Source organism: Bos grunniens, chromosome 5, assembly GCF_055505025.1.
Source record: "Bos grunniens cultivar Pamir isolate PY7600 chromosome 5, Bosgru_T2T1.0, whole genome shotgun sequence".
NCBI lineage: Eukaryota > Metazoa > Chordata > Mammalia > Artiodactyla > Bovidae > Bos > Bos grunniens.
Window position 1 is genome coordinate 94,345,001 of NC_141169.1, and position 14,329 is coordinate 94,359,329.

The 14,329-nt window shown below is 35.2% G+C and overlaps 1 protein-coding gene across 6 annotated transcripts in view; it reads left to right on the forward strand.

Moving 5' to 3' along the window:
* The window catches only part of LMO3 (LIM domain only 3), a 65,949-nt gene extending 52,459 nt beyond the window's left edge, over positions 1-13,490 (forward strand). For all 6 annotated transcript variants that reach the window (XR_015164894.1, XM_086404073.1, XM_086404071.1 and 3 more), the window contains one exon: positions 10,599-13,490. Coding sequence is in view for 5 of the 6 variants with exons in the window: in XM_086404073.1 (XP_086260199.1) it covers positions 10,599-10,704 (106 nt within the window). In the remaining variant the exon portion in view is untranslated. The remainder of the gene's footprint in view (positions 1-10,598) is intronic.
* Positions 13,491-14,329: the final 839 nt, after the last annotated feature.

A 14,329-nucleotide genomic window follows, 5' to 3' on the forward strand; every position in this document is an offset into this window, starting at 1 on the left:
TAATGGTGGGAATTATTTTAGTACCCTTTACTTAAAGCAACTTATCTCAGCATTTTTGTTTTCTGCAACAACTCATTCAAGGCCAGAAACACATCACTGAGAAGGAGAAAGGTTTCATTATCCTTCTGTCCCTCAAAGAACTGCATCATAGAACAGGATATGATAGGAGATGAAAACTTAAGTGTATGAAAACTTTATAGAAAACTTTCTCTTCTTATTCATTCTTTTCTCTTGTTTTTCTTTTAAAAAGTAAATTTAAAATATCTTTACTACTTGAGCAAACACATTTTCAAAGGAAAACATACAGAAATTTGTGGCAAGCAGTGTGTATTCATCTTATTTTCCTTGTATACAGTTGCTCTATCTCTTGATTTCTTATCTTGAATTTTAAACTTGTTGTATATGTACTTTTAAAGTTGCTTCAAAGCTCTTTGGGAACTAGGTTGGATATAGTTATCAGTATCGGAGAAGCAGCATTGAAGGATGGAAAGAATGTTACAGAGGGGATCTAGAAACCTAAATTCCAGTCTGGACTCTCCCTAGCAAGGTATATGAGCATAAACCAACCATTTTAGTCCTCTGGACCCTAGTTTTTTCCTTTATAACAAAATAGAGTTAGATTTGTCCATTTCAGAGAACTCTTTCATCTCAAAGTGTTACGATTTCATTCCATTTTTTCTAAAGTGAAAAGTATAACTTTTATTTCTAGTCGGAGCTATATACTATGATACCTGTTTTATGTGATAAATGCAGAGGATACTAGAATATTAAAAGATACATCATCAAAATACATTTCAAAAATTACTGTGCTTGATGGAGTTTAATGAAAATAAATTCAGCACGTGGGTGAAAAAAACCTGAATGTAATATTCAGTTAGTTTTGTCCAGTTCTCAGTTACTGTAATTGGCCTTGTTTCAATGCAGTATCTTCTTATGAGGTGCTGTAGAATAGTGGAAAGAACAAGTGTTTACAGTAATAACTGGATTCAGATTTCAACCCCACCATGTACTGGCTGTGCAGGCTTGAGTTTGTTTCTTAATTTCTCTGAGTTTGGTTTGTGCATCCTTAAAATGCAGACAATAACGCCTATCCTGCAGATTTTAAAAATTAAATGAAAAAAACTTATAAATACGAGGAATATAATAGGTTCTCAAAAATTAGTTTTTACCTTGATATCTATGATTTATTTTTAACCATATAATATTTCACTAACTTGGTTTTTACACGAGATATCTCTTGCTAAATGTAGATGTTCAGAATGTTGCCCGATATACTTCACGATGTATAATTGACCCAGGAAATAATTCAAGAAGTTACCCTGCAGCATCTTGATTCTTCCCAGTAGATGTTTGGAATCATAGTAGGTTGATTCAGTCTATAGTGACATTTAGCCAAAAATAAATTGGCATATGTACATATTTTTATTATAAAGATAGGAATACAAAAATACAAATACCCGCACATCCTTACAGATTCATTACCTTGCATATGTATGTCTTAAAGGTGTATTAATACTAAATTTAGAATTTTTTTGTTTACTTATCAAATTGATCCACTAAACATTTACTAACAATAGAGGTATCTTCTATAGCTCTAATATTTACTGCTTTTCTACTTATAGAATGTTATAGATTAATAATGGAAAATTTAGAAAATAAAGATGTAAAATAACATTGTCCCATGTCTCACTACTCTGAAAGAAATTATTTCAATGTTTGGTGTGTAGCCTGTCATACATTTTTCTATGTACATATGACAAGTGATACATAACATATGCTTTATATTATACCCGCACTTAAACATCTTAAAGGAAAGTAGCAAGGAAGAATCCCAATATTTGATACTTGTACTTTTTCATTAATATAGTGAGCCTTTTTACCTGCCTTTAAAAATTATTTTATGATAGTTTAACTTTCTTGTGTTCAGCTTTATGGATAGAGCCTCATATATTGTTAAATCAGTCTTTTATCATCAGATGTGTAGGTTTTATCTTCTGGTTTTTGTATTATCAGTATCATCAATTTAATATGGACTTTATAAACAAATACTCAAATCTGTGTCAAGCTAAATTCGCAAGCACATGGTTAATCAGACAAAGCATATAACAGTTTAAGGTTTATGTTATATAGTGCCAAAATGCTCTCCAGAAAAATTATACCAATTATCCTTACTCCAGAAATGAAAAAATAATGCATTCCCTTATAGAAGTTCTAACACTGGGAATTATTATTTTTAAAGATATCCTTGTCACCTTGAGGGTGAAAGATGACATCTTATTATCATTTTTAATTAGCATTTATTTGATTACTAGTGGCCCTTTGATATTTTTTCTATTAAGAAACTGCCTGTTTATTCCTTTCATCCATTTTTCTATTAAGGCAGACTTACCTATTTTATCCATGTTCTACACAGAAAATTAAAACATCATTCAAATGCTAAGCCCAGCCTAAATTCTATTATGATGCAAAGTAATTGTAGGTTGTTAATGCTATTTACAAATCGTATATCAATTTTATTTCACCATTGAAATAAAAAGTTGCATTCACAATTAAGTTTGTCTTCTCAGTGGAACTCAGTCAAGTAAGACAAATACTCCTAAATTTTGACTCTAAAACTGTTCACCTTCTTATTGCTGCAAAATACTGTTCTAGTATCATTATTAAAGTACCTAATATATTTCTGTGTGCGCTTCATTTATTACATGCCATAATGGGACTGCATATCTTTAGTGCTGGCTATGCACAATTAGCACTTAGTTATTGTCTTGTCACTTCCATCCCTACAAGACAAACTCCTTTAATGCAAGAAGTCAGCTAATCTTCATCAGTCAAGCAAAGCAGACGAATTGTGTTACTCTGAATCCAGAAGGTTTTCAGTACAGGAGACTCTCCTTTTACATTGATGTTTGCTTGGGGAAATCTCCCCAGTAAAGCCATTCACCACAGGAGCCTGTACTCATAGTAGCCGAATCATTGTCCCAGTACTACACCTTTTCAAGGGACACACAAAACCAATGGGTAATTTATAGGCACTTTCCCTTAAGCAAACTTTCTTGATGCTGAAATTGTGATATTATAAATGCTTATGAGTATTATTTAGCAGTGGGAGTCCCTGCTGGCTCAGTGGTAAAGAATCCGCTGGCCAGTGCAGGAGACATGGGTTCGATCCCTGGGTTGGGAAGATCCCCTGGAGAAGGAATTAGCAGCCCACTCCAGTATTCTTGCCTGGAGAATCCCATGGACAGAGGAGCCTGGTGGGCTACAGTCTATGGGGTCACAGAAGAGTCGGACATAACTCAGAGACGGAACAACAATAAGAACAATCATTTAGCAAGCCATTTCATCTTAACTTTTAAATCAAAGTATCAGTAAGATATAAAGCATTGCTGAATGTCTAAAAAAGATAGTAAAAGGACTTCCCTGGTGGTCAAGTGGTTACAACTCTGCACTTCCCCTGCAGAGGGTGTGGGTTCCATCTGTGGTCGGGGAGCTAAAATAGCACATGCTGCATGGCCAAATATAAATAAATAAATGACATTTTTGAATAAGGTAGTAGTAACAGTGAACTTTCAGGATTGGTGGTCTTCTCTGTCCTTCAAGTAAAAGGGTATGGCTAAAAATGGGCTTTTTAGCTCTTTTTCCCCTGGGGCTCAGATGGTAAAGAATCCACCTGCAATATAGGTGACCCATATTCAATCCCTGGGTTGGGAAGATCCCCTGGAAAAGGAATGGCTACCCACTCCAACATTCTTGCCTGGAGAATCCCATGGACAGAGGAGCCTGGAGGGCTACAGTCCATGGGGTTGCAAAGAGTCGGACACAACTGAGTGACCAACACTTCTTCACTTCATGGCTAAAAATGTGTGAATCTGAATTTTAAAATATCTAAAAATATATCTATTTTGAAAGGACCAGAAGAAGATTATTTTGAGCACCTTGTATGATAACTGTAATCTTATTCAGAATTGGGAAATTCTGGTTAATTTCTTAAAGATGAGTACCCCCCCCCCGCCCGGAACATTCTAGAAAGCTAAGTGATGGTTTTATAAGAGATGAGAAAAAAGTGCTCGTTTGTAATGAAATGGCCTCAAATATATATAACTGTGTGACATTTGAAAAAAAAAAGAAAGCACTGTGCTAGGCTCTGTGGAAACAGGTGAATAAATTCTAGTTTCTGTCTTAGAGGTGTTCAGAACTATAGAACAGACTGGAGATCAAAGAATCACAGAAGAGAAGAGTGTAAATATCTGTTTACTAAATATACAAAGCAGATCTATACTGAGGGAAGAGAGGTCTGTCCCTTATGTCCTTCTTATGAAAGCATCAAAGGGTTGATGTGCTGGATTTTAAAGGATTCTCTAAGACTGCTTAAGGTGTAGGAAGTGTGTCTGGGAAGGTGACACAGCCTTGGTGCAGTGAGGAAAGGGTTTTGCAGATAGATGGAGCAGAGGCAAGACATGGAGGTGTGAACCCATGGAATGTGTTCTGGAAATGAACAGAGGTTCAGAGATGGGTAGTTGTGGAGTAGTTTGGTGAGGATATGGAGGAGTAGGGAACAGAGAGAGGAAATTGTGAAGGTAAGAAGTCAGTGAACTAAAGTCAACATGAATCCAAATTTAAATTATTCATCAAAAAGAGCTCTGTTATTTGAAGTATTCAGTTCTAGAATAAGTCTGTCTTTACCAACGTTTATGGAACACCCACTTCAAGTGGTAGTATAGTTTATGGTGGTATTTCAAAGGGTTCAAACAAAATTTAACTCATGGTCATTTACCTCAGCACTACCACTCTGAGTGGGAAATCTGTTACACATTCATGAGAGAATTTGAAATGCCACAGTAAATGATACACCAAAAAGTAAGTGCTTTGGAAAAGATCAGAATGAGTTGATGGGGTCAGGGAATACTTACCGAAGGAACGGAAACTAAAAAGTCTTTATTCATTTATTGAAGTATGTGCGTGCTAAGTCATATAGTTTCTGTGTAATAGTATGTAAGTTACAGGTGTACAATATAGTGTGTGATCAGTTGCTTCAATTGTGTCTGACTCTTTTTGTGACTCCATGGACTGTAGCCTGCCAGGCTTATCTGTCCACAGTGTATTCCAAGCAAGAATACTAGAATGGGTTGTCATGCCCTTCTCCAGGGGATCCTCCCGACCCAGGGATTGAATTGTGTCTCCTGCATTGGCACACGGGTTCTTTATTATGGAGTCGCCGAGGAAGCTCCAATATCGTGATCCACAATTTTAAAGGTCATACTCCATTTAAAATTATTATAAAATATTGTCTATGTTCCTCATGTTGTAAAGTATATCCTAGTAGCTTATTTTATACCTAATAGTTTGTACCTCTTACTCACCTATTCCCATATTTCCCCCCAAAAAAAGAATTTCTAGTAAGTAGGTAGAAAAAAAGGAGAAATATCCCTGAGTAGGGAACAGCTAAGCAAAGAGGAGAAGACTGTCAGTAGCAAATAATAATGGTAGCAAATTCTCATACAGTGCTGATCAGACATTGTTTTGTTTTACATGTGCTAGCTCATTTAGTCGGAGAAGGCAATGACACCGCATTCCAGTACTCTTGCCTGGAAAATCCCATGGGCGGAGGAGCCTGGTGGGCTGCAGTCCATGGGGTCGCTAAGAGTGGGACACGACTGAAGCGACATAGCAGCAGCAGCAGCAGCAGCAGCTCATTTAGTACTCAAAATAACCCAGAAGTAGTCACTATGATTAGCCTCATTTAACAGATGAGGAAATGAAAGTATAGAGCATTTAAATAACTTGCCCAAGATTGCACAGATAGAAAAAGGTAGATTCAAAATTTGAACCAAGAAAGTCTGGTTTTTAGTCTCTGGACTCAGATCCAGTATGAGGACCCTGGCCTGTTTCAAGGTGGGTATTTTCTTTGCTGACTGTACTGGTGGTTTAGTCACTAAGTCGCATCTGACTCTTGCGACCCCATGGACTGCAGCCTGCCAGGCTCCTCTGTCCATGGGTGAAAGTCGCTCAGTCATGTCCGACTCTTTGCGACCCCATGGACTATACAGTCCATGAAATTCTCCAGGCCAGAATACTGGAGTGGGTAGTCTTTCCCTTTTCCAAGGGATCTTCCAAACCCAGGAATTGAACCCAGGTCTCCCACATTGCAGGCGGATTCTTTACCATCTGAGCTACAAGGGAAGCTCCTGTCTAGGGGTAAGTGGATATAAATGTGAGTAGATAGAGTGGAGTTAAGTGAGGTAGATATTAAATAATTTATAGCAGGATTTGGGATACGGGTAGTGTAGTTTGGTACAGAGAAGATTGTTTCTGTGTGATGACAACTATGCTGTCATTGGGAAAAGACAGTAAATTTGTTCACAAGTGTACAATGAGTGTATAACTTCCACTTCTTACTGAAGTACAGTATCAAAATCTCCACTTTTAGTAGCAGAGGTATGCTAAATAGGACAGTAGAAATATTGTAGATATGGACTAGATTCCCTTTCTTTCCAAAGTGCTGTGGAAATGGAAATTAATTATAATTGACAGTCACTCATCTTAGGGAAGTAAGATGACTAGGTTAACATTTTCATTCTCAGAAAGGATGTCACAAATGAAGGCTTCCTTGCAGAGGCATTTGATAACCTGTTCAAAACCACTCTAAGCCCCACATTTTATAGGGATAATTTCTTAATTATACTTATTGTCTGTACTTTTCTAGTATCTAAGACCATATGAATTTAACTATAGTTACTCCAAAATACCAGGTAATTAATTCTATGATTAATTCTTAAACATTAAGATTAGACAGTTTAATAAACTGATTGGACATTTTTTTATTCCTTAACATATTTTTTAATGATGCTGGAATTAATTGAACTGACTGTATCACAAGCAGTTAGGGTTAGATTATAAAAAAGAATATGTTTATTTTCAAGAATTTTAGCCTGACCTGTTAATATACATACATTCAACATCCTCTGGCCATCACTATTTTTATAATGTTTTTCTGCAAATGCTAAATCGCATTAGGATCTGGTTATAGAACATTGGAAATAAGCCGTTCTTACAAAATCACAGTTGTAGATCATTTTGTTAGATGTCTGATAGCTGCTGTGTTGCTGTTTCTCTAATTTTGTCATGTTTGTGTATAGAACATTTTAAAGGAGGATATTAGCTCTTGTTGCAAAGCAATCATAATCAGCTCTTAACCAAAGCTTTCAAGGCTGTTTTAAGTTTTATGTGTGTGACATTCCTCACCTGTGTTCTGTTTCATTTTGACCTTTAAGTATAAATTGATACACACATAAAATGTACTTTATCCAGTTGACAACATATTAGTAACAACATATTTCAGGAAGGAATGTTTTAGATGAATTCCATTTATATCTCACTGAATGATAGGCACTCTTCTTTAAAGATTATTTTAAGATTGGCAACCACAAGTCCATACTTTATTATTCTGTTTCTGTTTTGTAGATGTTTATTGTGTCATAGTTGAGATTCCACGTGTAAGTGATATCATATGATATTTGTCTTTCTTTGCCTGACTTAAGTCACTTAGTATGATAATCTCTAGGTCACTCCATGTCGATGCAAATGGCATTATGTCATTCTTCTTTATGGCTGAGTAGCATTCCAGAGAAGAGAGAGAGAGAGAGAGTGTGTGTGTGTGTGTGTGTACACGTACCATATCTTCTTTATCCATTCCTCTGTTGATGGACATTGAAGTGTTTCCATATCTTGGCAATTGTGAATAATAAAAACTTGAATCTTGAATCCAAAGAGATCAGGGTGCTTTTCATTCCTCTACCATACATGTTCTAGCTATGGAACATTGAGCAGGTTTTAAAAATTCTGGAGAAAGCATTAGGTTTTTCATCTGAAAAGGACAATGTTAATATTTTATCGGTTGGATTTAAGGAATAAATGCAATGACTATATATACATGTTCAGCCTTAGTACATGGTAAGTACTTTACAAGAGGTGTCTATTTTAATTACCTACGTTCCAAACATTGAGAGAAGGCTTTGCATACTGTATTTCTCTACTCTTTACTATCAACTTACAAAAGTTACTGATGTTGAAAACAAAAATCCTGAAGTTTCATTTTTAAAATCGTGAGTAGAAGACTGGGATTTGAACTCAATCCATTGCAAATGTCTCTCTGCCTTTAATATACTTCTTACTGTACCATTTCTACTGAGCTGGTGATGGACAGGGAGGCCTGGCATGCTGCTGTCCACGGGGTCGCAAAGAGCTGGACACGACTGAGCAACTGAACTGAACAGAACCATTCATTGATGTAACTGTTTCACCTTACCCACAGAGAAATGACTCAGAGAAAGTATGAAATACATCCTATATCTTGCATTGGGTAGGTGAGAACCACAGCACTCAGTACCAAATCCCCAGGCTCTCGGTTCAGTGCTTTTGTTGATATAATTACTCTGACTTTATTAATCTACAAATAAAATTACCTACATTTCAAGGCCCCTGAAGGTAAGAATGGCATGACACAACATGGCAAAATAAAATATTTTTAAAACGACATTTTTATTTGACAGCAATAGAATTTGGAGACTTATTTTAAAAATTAAAGCATAATTTTAGACAGTACAGAGTTGAAAAAGTATTTCTAGTTTAGTTGGTTTTTAGGAAAAGATAAGATTCAATAACATCAGCTGGAACACAAGAATATTTTATTAAAATTATTTTTGATGTGATAGTTTATTAATTAGTTAATTCAAATTAATTTCATCATTAATATAAAGTGAAAAATTTGAACAGTAATTAAATGTATTCTGCATGTTATTTTATATAATCTCACATAAAAGAAAAGTATCTAATTTGGCTATTTAGGCCTGCCCAACAAAAGAAATATTTCCTTTTATTCAACATAGCCTAATGATCAGGATAATCTACAAAAACTGGTTTATCCAAACACCACTTTTTAAGCACAATATTTCATGTTTATAATTTGCAACTAATAAAAAGAAGATATACTTGAAGTCCAGACTTGAATGTCCATTGTATCCAATAGCCTTGACCACAAACAACTGCAGGATTTCAAGATCAGGGCATAGTCTGTACTTTCAATCAGCATCATCAGCAGGCAGTAATCCTGGGGAAAAAAAAGTAAATTCCACAAATAAACAGACCAATCTTCCTTTAAGAGGAAAGCTAATTCTTTTCAATCTACTTTTTTTATTACACTATTTTCCCCTCTATCTACTTAGCTAGAATAAGGATAAATTTCCAAAGCTACCCAGTTGGAAAATAAATAGGTTCACTGTTTGTCTAGCATTCCAATCTTTGCAAATGTAAATCAGCCCAACTGCTCCTCATTTAAACCTTCAACTTCACAAAACATTAAAGTGTGGCTTTCACGACACAATTTAATCTATCCACTAAGATTTCTGCCTGAACATCATTTGAAATTGACTATCTGATAAAGAGAGACCACTATCAAAGGTCAGTGAGGTCAACTTGTACAATTACAAGTAGTTTTACTGGGTCAACTCTACCAGACACTGCTGTTTGAAGGTTAAATTGTTGCAATTAAAAATATATACAGATCGCCTTAGAGTTACTTTATTGTTAAATGTACCGGAAACAGCACGGGCATTTATTTCTGACCTTAATTGTGTCCAAAGTGTCACCACTGGGAAATTATACAAAAAGAGCACTTATTAAAAACATTATGATCTTGCACATTAAACAATGCTTTATAGAATAAAATTTATAATTAACTACTAGAGACTAGTTTATTTATCACATCAGTATTAAGTTCATCAGGTTACTCCTTTAGGTCTAATTGGAAGTGCCCTAAGAAGTCCACTTACTATTTCATAGTTAGTGAACTTGCCACAAACAAAGCACCATGGCCCAGCATCTAAGTCTGATGCTAAAACAGCTTTCAGTTCAGAACAATCACTTCCAAATTACCAGAATTTAATCACATTTTAATAACAGGAAATAAAAGGAAGCTTTAAATGAGAAGCTCTAAAATTGGCTATTCCCTAATCATTTGATTCATTTTAATGTTTTTACTTTTTTTTAATAAGGTGGATAAATGGGCAGTGATGAAAGCTTCCATAATCACTGCCATGAAATATTATCATTCTTTCTTTTATGTGTGTGTTAGTTGCCTAGTCATGTCCGACTCTTTGCGACCCCGTATGCTGTAGCCCACCAGGCTCCTCTGTCTGTGGGATTCTCCAGGTAAGAATACTGGAGTGGGTAGCCATTCTCTTCTCCAGGGTATCTTCCTGATCCAGGGATCAAACCCAGGTCTCCTGTATTAATGAGTGTAAATACACGTTAGTTCTTTTTTTTCTTTCCAATATATGAAAAAAATATGACCTTTGCTGCTCAAGGTGTTTTCCTCAATGTTCTTATGATTTTTATGTATAAAAGTAGGATCTTAAATTTTGTGTGCAGTGTTTTATTAAATGACCTGGATGGTTTAATTTTGACAATAAAGGCAACTTTCTAAGCCAAACTTTCAGACTCAGGGAATTACCATATGAAATGATGATTAGGAAAAGAAATCTTCAAAATTAGAGATCTGAATGAAGTCATCTTAACCATTTTATTTTTATAAATATTTTCAGATTTTGTGTTGGAGATAAATTTTTCCTAAAGAATAACATGATCCTTTGCCAGACGGACTACGAGGAAGGTTTAATGAAAGAAGGTTATGCACCCCAGGTTCGCTGATCTATCAACATCACCCCATTAAGAATACAAAGCACTACATTCTTTTATCTTTTTTTTGCTCCACGTGTATATATGAATTGACACGGGAACCAACTGAATAGGGTAGATATAGGAAAGCAGGATGGTTATGGAATAAAAGGCGGACTGCATCTGTATGTAGTGAAATTGCCCCAGTTCAGAGTTGAATGTTTATTATTAAAGAAAAAAGTAATGTACATATTGCTGGATTTTTTTGCTTGCTATTCGTTTTTTTGTGTCACTTGGCATGAGATGTTTATTTTGGACTATTGTATATAATGTATTGTAATATTTGAAGCACAAATGTAATACAGTTTTATTGTGTTACCATTTGTGTTCTGTTTGCTTCTTTGTATTGTTGCATTTAGTACAATCAGTGTTTAAACTTACTGTATATTTATGCTTTCTGTATCTACCAGCTATTTTAAATGAGCTGTAACTTTCTAGTAAAGAACTGAAGATCAAATCTCACTAATGATACGTATAGATTAAACACGTCTATCATCATTAAAAATACAGAAAAAGAAAGACACACAAAGCATTTTAGCAACATCCACTATTATTGCCGCTATGATTTAGAGTCTTTATCAGTGTTCTCATTTATAACCCCCTATTTTCAGGGGGTTAAAGATCAGCTTTAAAATAATGCATAAGAATTTCATCTTAAAGCACTTTCATTTTTTACCAACGTGAAAAGTGCCATTTTTAGAATAACTTTAAAGCTTAACAGTTTTCCTTTTAATATCCTTTTTTGTGCTCTTTACCTAGTCAATGGCTTTGTTTTGTTTCCTTCAGCGCCATTCACCCCTATGTGAACTAGTGCCTTTGGGTATCATTTAAAAATTTTCCAAAGGGTTACTTTTAAAAAGTGTTACTGCAATTATGAGATAATCTTAAAATGATAAATTTCTTGTGCAAATTTTGCCCAGACCTCTCCATAAGAGCTAAGGGTATAATAACATTATGGCTTGAAACATTTCTGGCACTAAAAGGTTTTGAGTGTGAATCTACTGAAATCATGATAATGCACACTGAAGCTATGATGATATTTGAGGATTGAAGTCACTTTTGATCAGAGCAACATAGTGCTCACAGAATCTTCTAGAAGAAGAGAAACAAAGGGATTGATAAAAAGCTGAGAACTGGTGATTATATATTTTTCTGTATTTACCTGCCACTTATTTTAATGTTCCAAAGTGAACACTTTCAAAGTTTGATGTGTCTTACTCTTCGTTGCTTTCTCTAAGTAATTACCATTCAGAATTGATCACACTTAGGCTGAAATCTGTCATTCCATTTTTGAAAGGTGAAAAATTATTCCCTTACCTACATGATAGCTGATAAAGAAGAAAGCTTTCTAGAAAGAAAAATTATGGAGACTGATTATTTAAATTACAATTAAGGAAATAAAGATGAGACTGTGTTCCCTTCTTCTGGGTTGTTCACACTTTGCTTCTTTGCTTCTGCTCCCTGTATTCAAACTATTCAACAGACCTAATTCCACAACAGGCACAATGAAGCATATTTTACTAGAGCAAATTTTAGTTCTTTGGGCTTTCTCTTTTTTTATATATATATTGATCACTTGTATAGGAAACAATATTTCCCAGTGTTAGTTGCATCCCTGCTTTGTCCTGCCGAATATGCACTGCAGATGAAAATTAAATGTGATACCTGAATTCTTGATTTGGGGCCAAAATATTAAACTGAAAATAACTCTGGTGTGGATTTGAGTTGTTTTAAAACAAAGCTTTACTACGAACATGCGTGTGGATCTGGATATTGCCTCTCATTTTTAGGAAGATGGTTATGTGAAAAGTGAACGGTATGTATTTTTACAAAGGATTCATGGTTAAGAGTGTTCAAGTCATGTGTCTTCCAAATTTGAGATATACCCCAGAGATATTTCAAGAATAGCAGTATGCGGTCCACAAAATTATTATTTTAGCCTTAGAAACTTACATTTGTTTCATGGAAAGACTTGCATAGCCAAAACCAAAAAAACAAAACTGAACAAATGGGAGGAAGGTGGGGGAAATATGTGACAAGTGGTTTTACTAAAGCAGCCCTCCTAGTCCCCATTAAGAGTTGTTTGAAATTCATGTGAATGTAAAATTCGAATTGTCAGTATCTCTTTGCAAATGATCTTTTTTATATTTAAATGATTTTGCATATGTTTATCAATATGTCAAAATACTTGTAAATTGGGAACAAACTTCTCTCAGCTTCTTGACGCTGTTCCTTTATTCCTGCCACCCAAAGACCAAACAAGGTTTTTACTGCCTTTTCTTTTGCTTAATCCTTTGGGAATTCATTCTTATGCTTTTTCTATAAACAAAATGACTCACCTGGATTAAAGATTAAGGCCTTAATCTCTTTAGATTATCTTTAATCTCCATAAGATGGTGGAACAAGATAGAAATAGGCCATCTGACAGCTAATTGCCTGAAAATAGTAGCATTTTTGACCTGAAGTACTAAGCTTATTGTCTTGACTCCTCAGAGTCCCTGAACTGTTGTCAACTTTCCTCTTTGTGTTGTGTAACCCTGACGTCATTTAGCTTATTGTCTGAAGGCTCCAGTAAGACACCTCCGATGGAGTTTGGTTTCCTCAAGCAGCGGAAGCTGCCTACCTGCATCTCGTGTAGGCTGACTGTGATGAAGGACCAAGCTCCTCCACCCACCAGAGTGCTGGCTGAGTTGAAAAGCTGACCTGTGTTTGTAATTTCACTTCCATCTTGCTTAATAAATATCTGCTGGCTTCTTTCATTCACTTTTTTATATTTGGATTTTTTTTAAATAAAAGGGGCATCACACTATTTGATTGCACTTAATTGGCAAAAGTCTAAGATGACATCTAGAAAGCATAGTATGCAAAAGGAATAAAAATGTATAAGGACATTTACTTTCAAAAGGTATTAATAGATCAGAAGCAGAAAAAAGTACCCCAAATGCTTTCTCCAAATGTCATATGCAGGATCTCCAATCCAGGTAGTTTATTGCTATTTACTTCTGTGTGGAAAATAAAACTGTCAAAATGAAGGTAGCAATTGGTGGGTATAAATTTGTACGTTTATACAAATTTTAAGTGATCTTTCTGAAAGCAACCATGTTGCTCTTGTCAGACTAAATTTCAGATTTCCTCGCTCCTGCATAATGAATTAAAACACAGAACTCAACTAAATCCTACCTCTTCAAGGAAGAAATGTTTTACCTTCTCTGAACCAAGGTGCTGAAAATTACATCTGTAGTCAAACACACCATTCACAAGTGGTTTCCTTTTAACTGTCACTTGAGGCAAACCACTCTCTGACTAGCCACTTAAACAATTTCATAAAATGATACAGGCCAAACATATTTAGTGTTAACTATGTTAGGAAAACAATCTGCATGTTTATTGTAATAGACCATTAACGCTGAATACAGTTTTAGCAAAAGCCCTTTGATTATTACTTTTTCTTTAAAAATGCCATTACAGATACTTCCTAAATGTGATTTTAATGCAAGGCAAGGTAAATGGGAGCAAAGCTTTAATACAGCCATTTTTTCACGTGACATTAATTGAGTACCTACTATGCGACATGTCTTGCCCTGGGTCCTCAACCTCC